This window comes from Pelodiscus sinensis, chromosome 23 (assembly GCF_049634645.1).
Source record: "Pelodiscus sinensis isolate JC-2024 chromosome 23, ASM4963464v1, whole genome shotgun sequence".
Classification (NCBI taxonomy): domain Eukaryota; kingdom Metazoa; phylum Chordata; order Testudines; family Trionychidae; genus Pelodiscus; species Pelodiscus sinensis.
The window spans coordinates 3,988,152-4,009,207 of NC_134733.1; the positions used below are offsets into that span (position 1 = coordinate 3,988,152).

At 45.7% G+C, this 21,056-nt stretch overlaps 1 protein-coding gene across 2 annotated transcripts in view; it reads right to left on the reverse strand.

The window, feature by feature from the left end:
• USP48 (ubiquitin specific peptidase 48) overlaps nucleotides 1-13,006 on the reverse strand; it is a 50,607-nt gene extending 37,601 nt beyond the window's left edge. Inside the window, exons 1-10 of one of the 2 annotated variants that reach the window (XM_075906599.1) lie at nucleotides 12,731-13,006; nucleotides 12,059-12,179; nucleotides 10,770-10,926; nucleotides 8,970-9,097; nucleotides 7,456-7,580; nucleotides 6,753-6,861; nucleotides 5,027-5,160; nucleotides 4,632-4,714; nucleotides 4,016-4,195; nucleotides 1,056-1,178 (exon numbers count right to left, since the gene is read on the reverse strand). In XM_075906599.1, coding sequence (XP_075762714.1) covers nucleotides 1,056-1,178; nucleotides 4,016-4,195; nucleotides 4,632-4,714; nucleotides 5,027-5,160; nucleotides 6,753-6,861; nucleotides 7,456-7,580; nucleotides 8,970-9,097; nucleotides 10,770-10,926; nucleotides 12,059-12,179; nucleotides 12,731-12,864 — 1,294 coding nt within the window. In that variant the 5' untranslated portion in view covers nucleotides 12,865-13,006. Of the gene's footprint in view, nucleotides 1-1,055; nucleotides 1,182-4,015; nucleotides 4,196-4,631; nucleotides 4,715-5,026; nucleotides 5,161-6,752; nucleotides 6,862-7,455; nucleotides 7,581-8,969; nucleotides 9,098-10,769; nucleotides 10,927-12,058; nucleotides 12,180-12,730 lie in introns of both variants that reach the window. The other variant, XM_075906598.1, reaches the window with a different exon arrangement.
• Nucleotides 13,007-21,056: the final 8,050 nt, after the last annotated feature.

Sequence of the window (21,056 nt, forward strand, 5' to 3'; positions counted from 1 at the left end):
GAAGTTTAGCAACTGAGCCCCTGTCAAACACCAGCACTACCCTACCCATGTTACACTATATACACCACTGGCCTTTTTTAGCCATCATTATGCAGCTTTATGCTTAACCTTTAGACATTTAAATGAGACTCAGGTTAGAATAATAGAATCATAGAATCATAGGACTGGAAGGGACCTCGAGAGGTCATCGAGTCCAGCCCCCCGCCCTCAAGGCAGGACCAAGCTCCGTCTACACCATCCCTGACAGAAGTCTATCTAACCTGTTCTTAAATATCTCCAGAGAGGGAGATTCCACCACCTCCCTTGGCAATTTATTCCAATATTTGTAGGCACTACGTACAAAGCCACCTGGACTGGCCAGCTGGGCATTCTGTGATGATGTGCACTGACTCTGCAGGTAGCAAAGGGATTTAGCACCACACAGCAGGACTTCTCACAGCTATTCTGTTACCAGAGTTCCGGTGGGATCGGGACACCGAGTGGTTAGGGCGTGAAGTTGTAAACTTGCCCTCATTTATACAGTCACTGTCATTGCCACTGTGGTGGGAGATCCTTTCAGACACTCCACTCGGCAGTGAAGAGCTAATGGGGTAACTTGCCAGTATTCTAAATGTTTTAGTAAGAGAGAGAAGATTGGCCAAAGGGCCCAAACTGCTGCTGAAAGGACAGCACAGTAGGAATGGAAAACAAATGGTTAAGAACTACAACACAAATACATTAAACATAGAGCTAAGGTATGTTTATAGTTCTCCCCCTCTCCCCACACTTTCCTTTTTCCCTAGTGGAAGAATACACTGCAAAACTTAATTGTTTAAAAAAGTTATGTATCTACTTAGCAGGCCAAATAGCAATGAATATCAGTACAGCTGGTGCATGTATCAGGACCAGGAGTGACTGCTTACTGCTGGAGTAACTGTTGGATCATTTAAGGCAAACTTTTACTCTACTGGACTCAGTGCTGCAGAAAGAGGAAGTGCTCGTTTCCCTCTGCAACAGGCCCAAAAAGACTTACAAGGCCTTTCTGAGTCTGGTTTGAAGAGTCAAAGTTCACTTACCTGGGACTTCTGCCGTTACAGATTTTTCCCGTGTTTGCAGTCGGTACACCAACATGTAAGCATTTCGAGAGCAGTGAGTGCCTTTCCCACACTTGGGTTTACGAGTCTGAGATTTAGACGGCTCTGCTGAGGTACAGAAGCCAAAAACTAATGAACATGCATTCCAACATATTTATTCTCCTTTAGTGGGGAAAATTGTGAAACATCTGACTTCAGTTCTTCCCTTACACATACACACTAAACTCCAACCTTGCCAAACTGTTCTCCAAAGCAATGCAGGCAATTTAGCCTGAGTATTATGTACCAAATAACTGTGCCCTATGCTTATCCAGACTGGGATGCAGAGAATTTAAATGCATAAAACAAACGTTTCCTTTCCCCCTGCATGACATCTATAAATATCGAAGTGCAGGACTGGCTCCAAATGCTACCTTGAACTGGGAATTTGGCTAAATACCAACCAACATTTCTGGACCTGTAATTCTACCTTAATCTCAGCCTGTCAAAAAAAGAAAATTTACAAAAATATGCATATTTGCAATTTTAACCACAAAGGTGGAGATTTTATTTACATAAGAGAAAAACCTGCTTATAATCAAACCTTTAATATAGCACATGGAAAACACTATAAGCATATATTGTTATTTCTTGGGAAATTCCAGTATTACAATGATGGGGTCCACAAATGCTTAGCCCTCCAGCTATATATATTTTATTTATAAATCTGCCCCCTTTCATTCCCGTAGGGCCAGAGTTAGGAGTGTTTCCCTTCAGCAGATCTCTAATACCTGCTGTATGTGTTTGGGATGGCTTCTGTTCTGACAGGAGAAAGAACCTCAAACTCAGGTCTTGGGAGGACCTGGGAAATCACTAACACACTGAACAAAGTTTGTATTTATAAAACTCTTTGCACATGAAAACTCCAAGACCATAAAAATTAATCAACATGTTAACTTTCTGAACACAGGCAGCCCTACTGATTTCTTTGGGGGACCTTGCCTTAATAATGTTTTAACCTGCTGTTACAAGTAAACTAAGGAGTTACCATGAGGCCAACAGAAGATCAAAGAAAACCACTGTTCTATGTTTTGGGATTTGACATGGTTTTGTTGAGGGTCAATTTCATCACTCACACACTAAGGCTATGTCTACACTGCCCTCTCGTGCAAAAAACACCATACGTAAATGAGGCGAAGCGTGGAGTATCGCTGTGCCTCATTTGCAGGGCTTGACAAACTGTGGCAAGAGCTACTTTCCAGCGCCGCACTGCGCATGCGCACAGCGCCAGTGAATGGGGCGCACGGAGTGACTAGCTGAAATCTACTCGCCATGGGTGAGTAGAATCAGCGATTTGTCGAGCCCTGCTCATTTGCATAATTCATGAGGCTCCATTTTTGGGCAAGAGGCTTTTGCGCAAAAAGGAGCCGTCTACAAGGCTCCTTTTTGCACAAAACCCCCTCTTGAGCAACAGCCATTCCTCCGTATTTTTTCAGGAAGAATGGCTCTTGCATAAGATGGGGGTTTTATGCAAAAACGGAGCCTAATTAATTATGCAAATGAGGTGCAGTGATATTCCACGCTTTGCCTCATTTGCATATTTTTGCGCAAGAGGGAGTACTGTAGACATAGCCTAAGAGTGACAAAAGTCACAGTTCTAGTGAGTTCAAGTACATGCTCTTCACAACTAAGTTTACCAGCCACAAGCAGCAAAGCTAAGAAAAATCAGAGTGGTGTGGACATGGAGGAAGTGGGGGAGGGACAGCAGAAGGGGGAGAAAACAGGAGAGCGATCTGAACATTTTTGGGGTTGTTTTCTGAGCTTCTTCTGGAGAAGCCTTAGAACAAGTTATAGATCAGGATTAAAAAAATCCTAAAGTACATGTTTATGGTGCTCTGTCACAAAACTAAGGGCCTTTAAGTTAGTCAGTGTTTTTAAAAAACCTGACTTTGTATAAACACAGTCTCAGCTTTTTGAAAAGGAATTATTCTGCTTGCTTTTTATATGAGAAAAATATGGTCTTACACTTCCCCGGGTTTGTTCGGGCACCAGAATGGAGACTTTTAAATGCTTCTTGCAGTTTTCTGTCTGATCTATAAACAGGTAGGGAGCACTGTGCTGACTCACTGAAGTTACTCACAGACATGGGCCTTTGCAGATCCAAACACTGTTAGTTTAGAGCGCAAAGCTCTGTAACAGCAGCTGCAAGCAAATCAAGCTGAAGCTCTTCAGCAAATTCAGGGAAGTCAAGACCAAAACATACACAGAGGTTTTTGGAAAGGGGAGTGGGAAGAGGGGAAATAAAGTGACAAAAACAATGTCATAGGTTTTGCTCCCAAAAATGTTGTTTTTGAGATTCATGAAAATTTTACAGTCCCCTTTCAAAAAAAGTTGTTAAAAACTTCTCAGAGGAAGTAAAAATACAAATAGTAACTAAAAATGATCTTGCTGTTTAAAAATAAAGCCCCATTCTGAGTGCTGGTTTGGCAAGAAACAGCTTTGCATACATTTTACTGATATGCAAGTTAACCATTTTTAAAACAAATCATAAGAACACAAGAACAGCCGAAGATCAGACCAAAGGTCCAGCTAGCCCAATGTCCTGTCTGCAGACAGTGGCCAATGCCAGATGCCCCAGAGGGAGTGAACAGAATAGGGAATCATCAAACAATCCCTCTCCCGTCACTCATTCCAGCCTCGTCTAGGTGACACGCATGGTACAGGTCTTTTATAGATTGTAATATGACATGAAGTGAAGTCAATCACCACCAGACCTGTAAGACATTCAACAATCAGATGGGATTGGCGTAAAAATTAACTGCAACTCATCAAGTTGCAATTTCATTAGTTATCCTTATGACTGCAAATTACTCAATATAGGTTATCAGGGCAAACGATTTATCCTCCACGTTTTTGGGGAAAAGAGTTATTTTAAAAGGGCACTCACAACTTAAAGGTTTTACCTAGATCTTCCTCAATCCCCAGTTGTAGTTTCTTCCCCTCCATCTTTTCTATGTCTTCATCATTAAACTTGTACCATTCCCCAGTCTGTGGGTCTTTCACGTGAGCAATGTAGTGACCAGAGTACGCACTCACCCCACGGTGTATAAGGACGGCACTAAGTTCATATACAGAGACGCCATCTAAAAGAGAAGAGGCACCTTTAATCTACAGAAACCCAGGACTTGAATATCTGATACATCTACACAGCAAAAAAGCTCTTCTAAGAACTGTATTAAGACTTTTATACAAGATGTATCCAAAAACCAACATCTTTCCCCCTATAGCACAGACACTGTGCTGTCTGCATTAAGTCACAGATCTGAGTTCAACAATTTGAAAATTTAGGATTTTTTGTTAAAGTACCTAATCTCAACTGCTGGTTTCACAAATGAGGACAAACACCGCTTAAGCATCCCTTCCATTTTAAACAACAAGGTTAAGAGCCACAAGAGACTTATTTGCATACCCATTGTAGATGGCTACAGATAGAGGGCAGGTTCAGGCAAGACACTGATTACTGGAAGCTAATAGCTCTAGTGGTACAATTATTAAATTGATATTTTGTATGTAGTTTACCTTTTTGTTCCATAAAAGGTTCCATATCAAGCAATTCAGAAAAGCCAATATAAGTATTCAACTTTTTCTTATGGCCAGTTTGTCTATTAAAAAAAAAAAAAAAGTTACAGGACTTAAGTATTCAGTGCAGCAAAGAGTAAACATCTTTTTGAGTATTTAAAATTTTAATTTGCAAACTGTAATGGTATTTTAATAGATGAGATTACTGGGTATTTAAATGAACTTCACAAAAGATAAGTGCACAAATGCTCAAATTCATAACATTTAACTCAATTCAGACTTGAATAGAATCAAGTTGTTTGAAATGAAAGCCAAAACAGAGGAAGATACTACAGGCATTTCTAGGGACCTATATCCTTCCTATGTTTATACCACACACAGGTTAGGCTATTTACCTATCAAACACAAAACGCATCAGCTGCAAGTTGAGTGTACACGGAAGACTAAGCAGCCTGATCTTCCTTGTTGCATTTTGTTTACTCTGACAAGTTTCACAAAAGTAGCGATTGTCTCCTTCTAACTTTTCTTCCTGACCAAGAGAATAAGAAAAGTCAGTACATGTTAGAGTGCAACATTCATCATAGAACACTAGAACTAGAAGAGACCTTGAGTGCAGTCCTCTGCCCTCACGGCAGGCCCAAGCACCCTTAGATCTGGGCTACTTGTCACACTTGTTTGTGGCCCACGGGGCAGTTTGGGTTTACGCGGGGCTCAACACGTGGCCCACAGATGAAATCCTTTGAACACGGGCTCCACTGGGAACACGTTCCACAGTGGCAAAGCGTCTCACAGGCAGGGTGAGCCATAAAAGATGGAAGCAGATGGGCTGGCACAGACAGGTACAGAGAGTTGGTGTTTCTAGCCCCCAGACAGGAGGTGCCAGGAACATGGGGCATTGTGGGAAGTGGCTGCTTAGCCTTGTGGGCAAAGCCTGAGAGGTGCTCAATGGCTCACACTAGCCAAGTTTGGGTCTGGTGCTGCAGCTCGGAAGCCTTGCCTCCGCCCCACATGGAGCGACGGACTCCCACGTGGGGACATCAGCCCTGCTGGCAATCCAGGATGGGGCTCTGGGGCATCTGTCCTTTTTGCCTCGTGTCTGGCCTGACTTGCCCAGCTCCCCGCCCGCTACACGTTGGAGCGCTCTGTCTTGGAAACTTTTCTTTTTACAGTAAAATCACTCCAAGAAACGCACAGCCTAAAACTTTAAGCTAAACACCCAAAACACTGGTATACAATTTTCTTTTAAAAAAGAAGCATTAAAAATGGCGAAGAAGAGACACTTGTTGAACACAGGGTTTTCAACCCTGTTTGGGAGATAGAATTGGCTTTTGCAGATAAATGGAAAAGCGATGTGTCTTCTTTGTCAAAAGACTATCACTGTGTTAAAGAAAACAAACCTGCAACGATACCATGAATCTTGTCACCCTGAGTTCAAAGACTTGTATCCACCTAACAGCAATTTAAGAAAAACTAAGATACGTTCCTTACTGGAAGAACAACAATATCTCGTATTCAACAAGATATGATCCGTGAGACTTTCACAATTTAAACCTTAAATATCATGAAGTTGTTCTAGTCAAATTTTAAAAATATGCTAAATGATACAGATGATGCTACTGCTTCTCCTGAGCCACCTGAAAATATTTTAGGTTTAAAAAAAAAAAAAAAGCCTCTACAGTTGACAAGCCTATGAAGCAAGGAAATGACCAATACAGAGTACTAGGAACTAAAAGCAAACTGAGAAATACACTCTCTTCTTTCTGCTCCAGTCACTTTAGCCAAAATATTTTCAGACAGGTTTGATTTTTTTAGAGGTCTCTTTAATTGTCACTATACCGCCCCTACCACACTCCTCTCTCTCTGACTTCATAAGGAGTTATATGTGAACTAAGAATCCAGGACTGGGCCCACATTTAGGATAGAAAACTCAAGTTGTTACTCTGGTCAACCCCCTTAGTAGATTCAAAGCTCTGACCATTAACTTTGCCGTGACACCTGCTGAGAATTACAGCACTCCCCTCCCCCCCCCCAAAAAAGGGGTGGGGAGACACTTAATATTAGCAAGGAGATTAATGCTTTGTGGGTGCTACAGAAACAGTATGATTCCATGGGAGTTGGTACCTTAAGAAATTCCGTGATACAGTCTGTCAATTGCTTGTGCCCTTGGATATTTAACTCCAGTTCATAAAATTTGGATATGAGTTTGGACTCTCTGCCACACTGGTTACAGCTAGAATAAAACATGAATTAAGCTAGGTCAGTACAAAGCTTAAACCGTCAGTCATTTAACCATCAGAAAACTTTACCATTCAAGTTCTTCCTCTGATTGTTAAACTAGGAGAGAGACCAGACTAAATGATCTCCAACACACTGGCTACGTCTACACTGGCCCCTTTTCCGGAAGGGGCATGTAAATTTCATGAGTCGTAGTAGGGAAATGCGCGGGGGATTTAAATATCCCCCGCGGCATTTAAATAAAAATGTCCGCCGCTTTTTTCCGGCTTTTAAAAAAGCCGGAAAAGAGCGTCTACACTGGTCCCGATCCTCCGGAAAAAGTGCCCTTTTCCGGAGGATCTTATTCCTACTTTGAAGTACTTTAAAATAAAGAATAACTTTAAAATAACTGAATATTAAGTTTAAACATTTAAGTTACTTCCCTTCTACTACAAATTTAAAGAGAAAGGCTCCTTGAAACTCATACCCTTCTCTTCCCATTCCCCGCTCCCCCCCGAAAAAAAACTTTAATATTTGAAGAAAGGGGACCAGAACAAGAGGGAAACACTGAGCAAGACAGCACCAACAGAGAATCAGATCAACTACTTACACAGTGACATATGCATATTCTCCACAAAACTGCTTTTGGACAATGTTCCGTACATCTGGGTTTTTTTGTTTAGACAAAGTATCCTCTAGCAGTGACATGAATAGCTTTGAAAACTCCTGTGCATCCTAGAACAAAACACCAATACATGTTAATATATTGTAACTCAAAACAGAGTCAGAACCTACCTCTCTAATATACTTGAAATTGTGTCAGCAATGGAGACTCATACCCATTTTCCATGTAATTTGGTAAGAGGCATGATGAATACAAAGTCAAGAGGGCTAAGAGAAAACTGAACTTGACTAAAAAGGCAGTTTAAGATGTACAACATGAAAATAGCAGCATGACTTAAATTGGGCAGAGTCCTGGTATCTAAGAAGCGTTTGACTTCTGCACTGCAATTTGCAGGATTCTGAACAATAGGAGTGGCTCATTAACTGTACAAATCCCATTGTTCTTATTTAACTCCACATCGTGAGCCGATCTTTTCCCCCACAAAATACTCAAATATCACTGACAGATTTTGGGTTTTTTTTTTTTAAGATAATTTTATATGTTGTAAAAACAGCACACAGTAGGTTGAAGCATATTAATCCTCCTTTGTTAGGGAATGGAGTATATTTTGCTAGAGATAACACAAGCAGCAGTGGTCACCAAATGAAATTATTATTAGGCACCAGGTTTAAACCAAACAAAAGGAAATATTTATTCACACAACACACACCCAGTCAACCTATACAAGTCGTTGATGCAGTGAAGGTCAAGACTATAACAGGGTTCAAAATAAGAACTAACAAAGTCCAGCAACTGCTATTAGCCAGGACGGGCAGGGAAATACCACCATGCTCTGAATGTCCCTAACATCTGCTTGCCACAAGCTGAGAGTGGATGATCACTTGATGATTCCCTGTACTTTTCATTCCTGTTGAAGCATCTGGCCTTGGCCTCTGGTGGAGGACAGGATACTGGTCTAAATGGGCCATGGGTCTGATCCAGTCTAGGCATTCTTATGTAACAATACTCACTCACTGTTTAACACCATCATTTATCTCCCCAGATAAATGTTTTGCGGCATTTAGTTTTAAAAATCCCAGAACACAGTTGCCAATCTTAATTGTAAAATGACCTCTAGGAAAAAACCATCACCCAAGTGTGGCTCCACTATGGGTTTCTCACACCTCTCTGAAACGCAGCATGGCACTGTCTTGCATTGTCTCAGCAAACAAATACAAATTACGCCTGTTTACAGGATAGCTCAAGTCAAACAACAGAAAAGCAGAAGCACAAGCAAATAAGACAGCATGATTTTAGTCAATTGTTTCAATTTAAGTTTAGCGTTAAGTTCCTCAGGGTGTAAACCACCACAGCTCCAACGAAATCTACCAAACAATACCAATTTATACCTACTGACAATCCAGTCCACAGGCTTTTATGCTCTGGTACAGGACAAATATTCCACTATGCCCAATTTGTTCAAAAGGAAAGCTCATCAAGTTTAAATATCTCAAGAATACCTGTTGTTGTCCTGTATCCAAGCCTAGTGCTTTAACAAACCCGGAGGGATCGATATATCTTCTATTACTGTTCTGTAACAACGCAAACAAGTACTGAAGATGTTCACAAATTGTCCGGGGTTCATAATCTATTGAAAAAAATGCTCAAATTAGTGTTCAGCAAGTATTTTTTTTCCTCAGAAAAAATAAAGGAGAAAATTAAAGCCATTCCAAGTAGAGTAAGTTTCAGAGGTATCCATGTTAGTCTGTTTCAGCAAAAAACAAAGAGTCCAGTGGCACCCTAAAGATTAACAATTTTAAGACATAAGCTTTTGTGAGTTGCAACTCAATTCATTAGACTCCCATCAATGTATCCCTACCAGCTGTTTCTTTTCTTTCACTTCATGCACCTAATGGAGTGCGATGCAACTCACAAAAGCTTTTGCCATAATAAAATTGTTAGTCTGTAAGGTGCCACTAGACTTCTTGTTGTTTTAGGGAGGAAAGTTACTTTTTGCTAGTCAATGGACAAAACTTTTAACATACATCTTGATGTTAAAAATCCAAGCTGTTCATGTTTACAGATCAGATTATAAACTGTCATGACATCTAAAATGGGTTAAATTAGGAATCATAAAGTCACAGCACTAAAAAGACAGGTTTTCCCATTTTAGACTGTGCTACTTTTCCCAAAGTACCACAGCCAACTGTCAGTAAGAGGAGAATGCCCTTCAGATATTAGTTAAGTGTATAAAAGAAGTTATCAAAGTTTTCCACAGTATTTTGTTGCTTTCAAGCACCCCATCTGAGTAACTCAACTTCATTTGATAGAGACATGCTAAAATTAGCATAGCACAGAAAATGGCCAGATATTCATTTTATTTGGTTTAAGCAGCCTGGTAAGACATGTATTACAATGCAATAATCCATGGTGAACAATAGAAAGCCGAGAACCATTAAGCCATGTTACCTGCAAAGCACACCTAGAGCATGCTAAACAAAAAATATGGGTCACTGATAATCTGGGGCAAACAGTCGAAAGCATTATTCTGGCACCAACAGTGGTCAATGCCAGATTTTTCTATGTAATTTCCTTTATGTCGTATTGATGTTCTCTCATTAAGTTTGCGTACGGGGGGAAACTTCTTTCTAATCCAAATCAATTTGGCTACGTCTACACCGGCAGCTTCTTGTGGAAGAACAGTCGTTCTTCCGCAAAAACTTGCTGGCTGTTTACACTGCACAAGCGTTCTTCCGGAAGTAAATTTACAGTATAGCGTTGTAAAACAGGGCTTCTTCCGGGAGAGTGATTCCTCTTCCCCCCGAGGAATAAGCCCTCTTGTGCAAGAGCTCTTCCAGAAGAGAGCAGTGTAGACCGGCAACATGAATTTCTTGCGCAAGAAGCCCCTATGGTTAAAATGGCCATCAGAGCTTTCTTGCGGAAGAGAGCGTCTACATTGCCATGGATGCTCTTGAGCAAAAGCACGTGGCACTGTAGACACTCTCTTGTGGAAGAGTTTTTGTACAAGAACTCTTGCGCAAAAGCATTCTTACGCAAGAAGCTGACAGTGTAAACGTAGCCTTCCTGATAGAACAATGTTTTAAAACATGAGAATTTAGATTTCTTCTAGCTTTTCCTCTCTATTCGCTTTGCTATTGCTTACGTTTCACTGTATAAAGCAGATAATGATTTCGCACCATGAGGTTAACAAAATTTAATAGCAGCTCATTTGAATACACTGAGCTTCTCTATAGATAACAAAAGCAACTTTTGCTTATAACAAGACAAAGACTTCGGAGATGCTGTGACCTTCTACTAACCTCTGTCTTTTGGGATGCCTTCACCAGTGACATATTCACTGCAGGTGCTTGGACACAAGTAAAGTGCCTGACGAAGCTCCAAGTTAAGAAACCACATCTGCAAGAAAGTGTTGACGTAGCACGTGGCTCCAAGGTTTGTTAGGCCTACAAAAGCGTTCTAACGTAAAACAGAAAACATTATATGAAATAATTCCTGCTGTAAAAGGAGCGATTAATAAAACTGACTATCAGTTAGGCTCTTTCTACACAACTGCTTTTAGCGAGTACGTATCTAGTTATTGGCACCGGCGCTGCAAGTTTAAGAAGTTTTCCTTCAAGCTTCTCAGTCTCCAACACTATAAATCCAATCAAGATGGTGTCACCAAATTGACAACTGTTCATCTGTAATTCTGCTTACCTGCACAGATCATCTGATTCCATTTATACTAGTATCATCTTATCGGATAGTTGAGTAGTGGCGGTCCCCGTCCCCCCAACACCATCTCCGTAGGGGAGGAAGAGCAGGCACGAGCTGGGAATCAGCTGATTCATGGCTAGCACCCAGTCCCACATGCTGGGCCTCTGCTTTTTAAATGTACTAAGAGCTGCCAGTTTCCCCCCTTATCAACTAGCCAAGGGAAGTTCGATCAACTAGTCCATTAGTTGATTAAACGCAACTTAACATCCCTAATTTATACTTCTCGGTCCTGTTTCCTAACTCTGAAGGAAAGCATTACAAACTTCTCATCCTCTTTGGCTATCCCTTATACTTAGAATGTAGAGAACTCTCTCCAGTCTGCTCATCAAGGAAACTGAATGCTCTATGGCACAGAGGCACTGAAAGAGGGGCTCAGATGGGGAATCAACAGGTAGTGCTTCAACTCTTTGAAAGCTAAGGGAATTCAAGACTGATGCTATGGAGCTGAAATCCAGCAGTAGGAATCCAGTCATTATGGTGTTCTTTGAGGAAACTGTCTCTGAGGGGTAGCCATGTTAGTCTGTAACTTTAAAAGCAATGAGTAGCCCTCTTAGAGGCTAACAAATATACACAGAATCATGACCTTTTGCAGGTAAGACCCACTCAACTCATCTGAAGAAGTGGGTTTTGCCCATGAAAACTCATGATATTGTGTGTATATATTTTTAAATCTAAGGTGCCACAGGACTACTCTTTTTTTTATTTGAGGAAGATGGTTCTTCAATACTGACCGCTGATGGACAAACACTTCAGCGCATATGTAAACTCAACTGGAAAAGCATTTGCCAAAGCAGAGCTACAGTTTGAATGACAACAAATGAGTTTCTTTTACCTTTTTCCTGCGTTCAGAGTTTGGATCGTCAATATTGTGAAAGCTATTTTCATCAATCTCTCCCAGCCACACATGCTCCCCGATCCCCACCAAGCAGTTCGGGTTCCCTCTGCAGTTCCTTCTGCAAATACAGTGAGGAGACACTGACAGGCAGTGCCCTGCTGCCCATGCGTGATGGGTGCAGGACCAGGGGCAGCTCTTAGCCAGGAAAGGGGAGGAGCTGATGGAACAAGCCGGGGGGGGGGAATAGGAGAGAGATCTATAAAAAAACATCCTGACGGGTGTGGAAAACGTGAGTAAGGGGAAGTTACTGACTAGTTCCCACACCAGGAGGAGAGGGCACCCAGTGATAGAACACTTCAAAGGAACAAAAGGAAGTTTTGTGGTTGACTTGCGGAACTCCTCGCCGGAGGATGCCGGGAAGCCCAGGACTTGGCCAGGGTTTCAAGGGCGCTACATGCTCTTGGCCGGGATGCCTCGACGGTTCCGGGTTCTCCTCCCGAGGCGGGGGAGGGGCGGCTGGGCAGGCGGCGGGTTCCACAGGGGGCGGGGCCGGGAAAGGGGGCGGGGCCGGGCTGGCCCACCGCGCGCGGCTCCGGGGGCGCTGGCCGGGCCGAACCATTCCGCGGGGGGGTGGGGGGCGCGCGGCGGCCGTTGCGGGCGGGGCGGTACCTGCACACGCCGCGCTGGCAGGGCTCCAGGCCGATGCGATAGGCCGCCTCGACGTGCTCCTGCGTCACGGCCTCGGGCGGCACGGTCTGGGCCCAGCGCCAGGCCGCCTTCTCCAGCTGCAGCCGCGGGGCCATGGCCCGGCCCGGCCCGCCGCCCCCCCGCGCCACGCGGCCGTTACGCGCGCGCCCGCCGCCCCTCCCCCGCTCAGCCCGGCCGGCGGCTCCGCGGCGGCGCGCCTGGCTCCGGCCTCTCGGGCCCACGGCGGGCAGGGGCTGCGCCGACGCGGTGACGACATGAAGCGGCCGTACGGGGACTGGTGACGTGGAGCGCGCGGCGGGGAGGGGGCGGGGCCTGCCGCCGGGAGCGTGGGCGGGGCCTAGTTAAAGGGCCAGGCAGCCTGACTCCTCACCCGCCGCCAGCTCGGGGCGTGGCGTCACCTGAGAGGGGCGGGGCCGCCCCTCCCCGGGCAGGCTCGGGTCACATGGCGCCCCCCCCCCCCCCCAGTGTCGCGCAGACAAAGGGCAGCCGGGCTGCGCGCCCTTGTGCGGGGGGGGGGGGGGGGGCTCGGCCCCGCCCCCTCTGCTCCACTGGCCCCGCCCCCTCGTGGCGGGCTGGGGGCCGCGCCCCTTGCTGCCCCCCCCGCCGCCCGGGGAGCCCGCCCCCTCCCCCCGCTCTGCACGGTGCTGCGAGGTGCGAGTCGCGCCCCGTCACGCTGCCGCACAGGAGCGAGCCCCACGTGCGGAGGGGGGGGGGGCGCACAGCTGCGGAGAGCCCTGTGCCCAGCCCCACATCTGCAGAACTCCCCAGGACGGGGGATCCCCTGGGCGGACCGAAGCACGGGGCCGTTGCTGACTTGCTGCTGGGCCACGCGGCCACGAAACATCCCCGTGGCCTTTGCTCTTGGGGGAACGGACACGGTTCTGCAGACACTTTACATGCGCATCAGGAGCATCCGCGCTTAGTCAGGCTGCAGAGGGGCAGGTGTAGGCTGGAGATTAGGAACAACGATTTCCCTAGGCGGGTGGGGACGCGCTGGGCTGGGTTCCCGAGGGAGGGGTGGAATCTCCATCCCTAGAGGTTGTAAAGCCCTGGCTGGGATGATTGAGTTGGGTCGGTCCTGCTTTGGGCAGGGGGCTGGACTCGATGACTCCTGAGGTCTCTGCCAGCCCTAGGGTTCTAGGAGTGCTAGAACATAAGAACGGCCCTACTAACGTCAATCTAGCCCCATATCCTGTCTGTCTTCCAACAGTGGCCTACATGTTTATGAGCGCGTCTCTGGGTGTGACTGAACTATCTGAACCGCACAAGGCATTGCAAAAACTGTACTATAGCGTAATAGCTTCAAAACCTCATTGTACTTGGTACAGCCGCATGACATCTTAGTCACACTAAAATTGCTGCACTGTTTAGTTTTATGAGCACAACTCTCTCCTGTTTATAAACACTGGTTTGGTGGGTTGGGTGTTTTGTTTTGTTGTTGTTTTTTTCTTACAGAGCCATACAGTTACTCTGATGGTAGTTCTGATATGACTTTAAAGAAACACATCTCTAGTTTGCACAATTTGAAGTGTGAGGGGAGCCAAGCCTGTTTCAAGGAACCACATTAGTAAATAGCCGCTGCTCGGTAACGATGATTTCCAGTGCTACTGGGAGTTAAGTTGCTACAAGTAATGTGAAATTAATCATAGGCTGCGTCTAGACTGGCAAGTTTTTCCGCAAAAGCAACTGCTTTTGCAGTTAAACTTGTCAGCTGTCTACACTGGCTGCTTGAATTTCCTCAAGAACACTGACGATCTCATGTAAGATTGTCAGTGTTCTTGCAGAAATACTATGCTGCTCCCATTCGGCCAAAAGCCCTCTTGCACAAAAGCCCTCTTGCACAAACAGCGGCTGAATCTGGACGCCAGTTCTGACTTACATACAGATTCAACTTAAGAACCCCAGGCATCCCCAAGTCAGCTGCTGCTGAAACTGATCAGCGGCTGATTCTGGGAAGCCCGGGGCAGGGGCTTCCTGTAGTCAGCCGCTGGTCAGTTTCAGCAGCAGCTGACTTGGGGATGCCTGGGGCAGAGCAGCTGGGGTGCTGCTGGGTTGGTCCAGTAGCGCCGCCGCTCCTCGGCGCTACTGGACCAACCCAGCAGCACCCAAGCTGCTCTGCCCCAGGCGTCCTGATTCAGCCGCTGCTGAAACTGACCAGCAGTGGCTGAATCAGGACTCCTGGGTCAGAGCAGCTGGGGTGCTGCCGGGTTGGTCCAGTAGCGGCCAGAGCGGCGCTACGGGACCAACCGGCAGCGCCCCAGCTGCTGTACCACAGGCGTCCGGAGCAAAGCCGCGGAGCACGGGGGCAGCGGGACAGCCCAGACGCGCCATGGCTGTCCTGCTGCCCTCGGGCTCTGCGGCTTTGCTCTGCTTTGCTCCCCCTCTCCCTGGTCTGCAGACCAGGGGGACTGGGAGCAAAGCGGCGGAACACGCGGGCAGCGGACAGCCCAGACGCGTCTGGGAAGAACTCTCTTTGAAGCAGCATCAAGAAAGGCAAGGTGATGACTAATTGGCTGCATGAGAGGGATAAATAGGAGGCATCTTGCAGAAGGACCCTGGGTTTTCCTCTTGTCAACATGGGAGCATCGATCCAGATTGGCAGAAGCCCGGCTCCACCCTCTCCCATCTAACTCACCTGGCCAGTGCAGTTAGGGGGAGCAACTTTTGGTAACAACAAGATGGGGTGTACTTGTGTGTGAGAGAGAGTGCATGAGTGTAATAAATATTGATTGATCCATGTATGTTCAATAAATGTGGCGTGTTGCCTTATCCCTCAGAAAAAGATCCCGGGTGCTTCTTTTAAGCACAACAAAAAGACAGGAAACAAGGGGCAGGAATAAATGGTCAGTTTTCCGAATGGAGAGAGGTAACTAGTGGGGTCCCCCAAGGGCCTGTCCTGGGACCCATCCTATTCAACTTATTTAAAAATAATGTAGAGAAAGGGGTAAACTGTGAGGTAGTAAAATTTGCAGATACTAAACTGTTCAATAGTGATAGAAATGTAGCCGTGTTAGTCTGGTGTAGCTGAAACAAAATACAGGACTATGTAGCACTTTAAAGACTAACAAGATGGTTTTCTGAAATTTGATTTGTCCTTTTCGTATGTGTTCACTTTTTTTTTTTAATTGTATCCTTTGGTATATATGGTTGTGACTATTTTCTTCCACTATTTGATCTGAGGAAGTGGGTCTGGCCCACGAAAGCTCATCACCTAATAAACCATCTTGTTAGTCTTTAAAGTGCTACATAGTCCTGTGTTTTGTTTAAACTGTTCAAGACAGTTAAGACCAAAGCAGACTGTGAAGCGCTTCAAAAAGATTTCACCAAACTAAGTGACTGCTTAATAAAATGGCAAATGAAATGTAATGGTGATAAATGTAAAGTAATACACATTGGAAAAAATAATCCCAACTAGACATACACTATGATGGGGACTAATTTAGCTACAACTCCTCAAGAGAGAGATCTTGGAGTCATTGTGGATAGTTCTCTGAAAATATCCACTCGTGCAGCGGCAGAAAAAAAAGCAAATAGAATGTTAGGAGTCTTTAAAAAAGGGATAGAGAATAAGACAGAGAACATCTCATTGCATCTCTATAAAACCATGGTACGCCCACATCTTGAATACTGCGTACAGATGTGGTCGCCTCATCTCCAAAAAGATCTCTTGGCATTGGAAAAGGTTCAGAAAAGGGCAACAAAAATGCTGAGGGGTTTGGAACGGCTCCCTTATGAAGAGAGATTAAAAAGACTGGGATTTTTCATCTTAGAAAAGAGGAGACTAAGGGGGGATATGACAGAGGTCTATAAAATCATGACTGGTGCAGAAAAAGTGAATAAGGAAAAGTTATTTACTTGTTCCCACAATATAAGAACTAGGGGTCACCAAATGAAATGAATAGGCAGCAGTTTCAAAACAAACTAAAGGAAGTTTTTCTTCACTCAGTGCACAGTCAACCTGTGGAACTCCTTGCCAGAAGATGTGGTGAAGACTAGGACTTTACCAGAGTTCAAAAAAGAGCTGGATAGATTCATGGAGGTTAGGTCCATCAATGGCTATTAGCCAGGCTGGGTAGGGATGGTATCCCTAGCGTCTGTTTGTCTGGAAATGGACGACAGGAGAGGGATCGTGAGAGGATTACCTGTTGTGTTCCCTCCTTCTGGGGCATCTGGTACCGGCCACTGTCAGCAAACAGGATACTGGGCTAGATGACCTTTGGTTTGGCTGTTCTTATGAAGGGACCTCGAGAGGTCATCAAGTCCAGGCCCCTGCTCTTGCAGCAGGACCCAGCACCATCTAGTTCATCCCTGGCAGGTGTCTGTCCAACCTGCTCTTAAGTATCTCCAGTGCTGGAGATTCCACAACCTCCCTGGGCAATTTATTCCAGCGTTTAACCACCCTGACAGGCAGGGAGTTTTTCCTAATGTCCAACCTCAACCTCCCTTGCTGAAATTTAAGTTCCTTTGCAGACAACAGAGTTTTATAATGTTTTATGTAAAGTGCTTCATGGGTAGTATGAGAATGAATGTTAAACAACTGTAACTCTGCTGGTTGCCCTTCTCTGGTTAGCAGGGAAAGCCAGGCTAGGCCCATAGTAACCATCCATCAAGCAAATTGATGTCAAGAGAGAAAGAGATCAGAAGGATTCTTGTGAATTAACATGATCACACTGCTGCTCTTAAGTGTAATTAGACTGTAGGTTGTGTGATAAAGAAAATATAATGAATGAATTAAAAGTTTGTAGTAGTAGAAGCTTTGCATTAGGAGTTAGGTTGATACCTTTTGTATGAACAATTGTGTCCCTTTTCCCGTGTGTGGCATGATTGTCTAGTTGCTGCGGAGGGGGAGGGAATGGAATGTGAGTGTTTGGAGAGAAAACAACTTGTAGGCCGAACAGTTTCAGAGTCCAGACGGGGAAGAAGGGAGGGGCTGGAAGACTCAGAGGCGTCACGGTACCATAAATTGGGTCCAATACAAAGCAAATCGACAGAGGACATATGAGCGGCCTTGGAGTGTTAAGAAGCAAGCGCTGTTACAAACAAGACAGCCTTGAAATAACACTGGGAAGGAGACACCAACATACGGATGTCAGAGTAAAGAGTAACTCCCAGATAAACAGATATGAAGCAGAACAGATGGTGATTGATTAAGAGCTAATGAAGCAAAAGGCATAGACCTGAATGGCAGAAAAGTCCTATAAAAGATGGAGTGTCTAGCACGGATCTCCGGGTCTCGTCTTGTCAACATCAGAGCGTCAGTCCGGATCGAAGCAAAATGCAGGACAATGTAGCACTTTAAAGACTAACAAGATGGTTTATTAGATGAGGAGCTTTTGTGGGCCAGACCCACTTCCCGTTTTTCCGACAAAACTTGAGGAACGTCCACACAGCAATTGCGTTCTTCCGCAAGAAAATCGAAAGAACAGAGGGTTTTTCTGGCATTGGTAATCCTCATTCTAGGAGGAAGAAGCCTGTTTGTGAAAGAGCTCTTTTGCAAAAAGGCGTGTGTGGACGGGGAAGAGGAGTTCTTTCGGAAGAAGAGGGAAGAGGACAAAGCACAGGTGCGCTGGTGGCCACTCCGTCCATAGCAATCACAGCTGAAATGCGAGCGAGTGTCCAATCAGGGTGGACGCTCTCTTTCGAAAATCAGATCGCTTTTTCCATGCACTTTGGCAGTGTGGACGCTCTTTTTCGGAAAAAGTTTTTTCGCAAGAGATCTTCCGAAAAAAGCTCCTTCCGAAAGGAGCCTGCAGTCTAGACGTAGCCTAAATGCAGCGTATTGCCTTTTCCCCTGAAAAGCAGGGGCGGATGAGAGTGCTGCAGGGCCCTGGGCAGCGAAATTTCACAGGGCCCCTCCTTTGACACAGCGCATGTGCGGGGCCTCGCCCTGCCCTAAATCCACCGCTGCTGAAAGGGATCCAGTGTGCTTCTTATAAGCATAACACATTGCTTCTTGTCCTATCCTCAGAGGTTAAGGAGAATAATTTAAGGAGAATAATTTTTCTCCCACCTCCTTGTAACATCTTCTTAGGTACTTGAAAGCTGCTCTCATGTCCCCTCTCAATCTTCTCTTTTCCAAACTAAACAAGCCCAGTTCTTTTGGTCTTCTCTCAGGGTATGTCTACACTACCCTGCTAGTTCGAACTAGCGGGGTAATGTAGGCATACCGCACTTGCAAATGAAGCCCGGGATTTGAATTTCCCGGGCTTCATTTGCATAAGCCGGGCGCCGCCATTTTTAAATCCTGGCTGCTTCGAACCCCGTGCAGCGCGGCTACACGTGGCTCGGAGTAGCTAGTTCGGACTAGGCTTCCTAATCCAAACTAGCTGTATTCCTCATTCCACGAGGAGTACAGCTAGTTCGGATTAGGAAGCCTAATCCGAACTAGCTACTCCGTGCCGCGTGGCTACACGCGGCACGGGGTTCGAACTAGCCGGCATTTAAAAATGGCGGCGCCCGGCTTATGCAAATGAAGCCCGGGAAATTCAAATCCCGGGCTTCATTTGCAAGTGCGGTATGCCTACATTACCCTCCTAGTTCGAATTAGGAGGGTAGTGTAGACATACTCTCACAGGGCATGTTTTCTAGGCCTTTAATTATTTTTGTTGCTCTTTCTGGACCCTCTCCTATTTCTCCACGACTTTCTTGAAATGTGGTGCCCATAGAACTGGACACACTACTCCAACTGAGGCCTAATCAGCGCAGAGGAGGGCGGAAGAATGACTTCTCGTGTCTTGCTCACAACACTCTTGTTAGTACCTCCCAGAATCAGGTTTGCTTCTTTTTTTGCAACAGTGTCACACTGTTGACTCATATTTAGGTTGTGGTCTGCTATGACCTCCAGATCCCTTTCTGCAGTATCCTTCCCAGATAGTCACTTCCCAGTCTGTGTGTGTGGGACGGATTGTTCCTTCCTAAGTGGAGCACTTTGCATTTGTCCTTATTAAACTTCATCCTCAGGCAGAAGGGGTGGGGCGAGGATACTTCCCTGCTTCCCCACTCACGGACCATGATTGGCCTAGGGGTGGGAGAACAGCTGAAGTCTTTGCCTCCCCCCCAGAAGTTCCCCCTTGGTGCCCATGCCCCTGGCGGTGGGAGGAGACTTTGCACGCTCCCCCTTTTGCCCCCAGGCCTGGCAGGGTGGAGGAAACGTTGTGCTCTAATTGGCCTGGGGGCGGGGGGCAGCAGGACTTCTGCGGCCCGGATCAACCCGCTTGGCGGGCTGGATCTGGCTCACAGAAGCCCTTTTGCCCACACCTGGTCTAGGTAACCACATCTACCTCATCCCCCTTATTCACAAGCCTTGTGACTCTAGCAAAAGGAGCTGTCAGGTTCAGTTGTTCTCATAGATCCATGCTGTTACTTCTCTCATTTTCTTCCAGGTGTTTGCAGGTAGATTCCTTCATTATTTGCTCCATTATCTTCCCTGGCACAGAAGTTAAGCTGACTGGTCTGTGGTTTCCTTGGTTATTCTTATTCCCCCTTTTATAGATGGGCACTAGATTTGCCCTTGTCCAGTCTTCTGGACTCTCTCCCAACTTCCATGACTTTTCAAAGATGATGGCTAAAGGCTCAGATACCTCCTCTATTAGCTCCTTGAGTATTCTCGGATGCATTTCGTCAGGCCCTGGACACCTGCAGACATCTAACATTTCTAAGTCATTTTTAACTTGTTCTTTTCCTATTTTAAAATCTGAACTGACCCCATTTTCACTAGCATCTAGTTATGCCAGCCGGCCGTGTCTGCAGAACGCTCTCTTTCCACCCTTGGATGAGGAGGAAGGTTCAGTAAGGCAGAAAATGGCAGGATTTAAAGACGACTTTTCCATCTTAAATCAGACACCTTTCTAATAATAACAGTACCTAGAGGGTGTGTCTAGACTACATGCCTCCGTCAGAGGCATGTAGATTAGACAGATTGGCAGAGGGAAATGAAGCCGCGATTTAAATAATCGCGGCTTCATTTAAATTTAAATGGCTGCCCCGCTCTGCCGATCAGCTGTTTGTCGGCAGAGCGGGGCAGTCTAGACGTTCCCCTGTCAACAGAAAACCCTTTTGTCGACCGCCCCGTTATGCCTCGTGGGATGAGGTTTACCGGGAGGTCGACAAAAGGGTTTTCTGTCGACAGGGGAACGTCTAGACTGACCCGCTCTGCCAACAAACAGCTGATCGGCAGAGCGGGGCAGCCATTTAAATTTAAATGAAGCCGCGATTATTTAAATCGCGGCTTCATTTCCCTCTGCCGATCTGTCTAATCTACATGCCTCCGTCGAGGGAGGCATGTAGT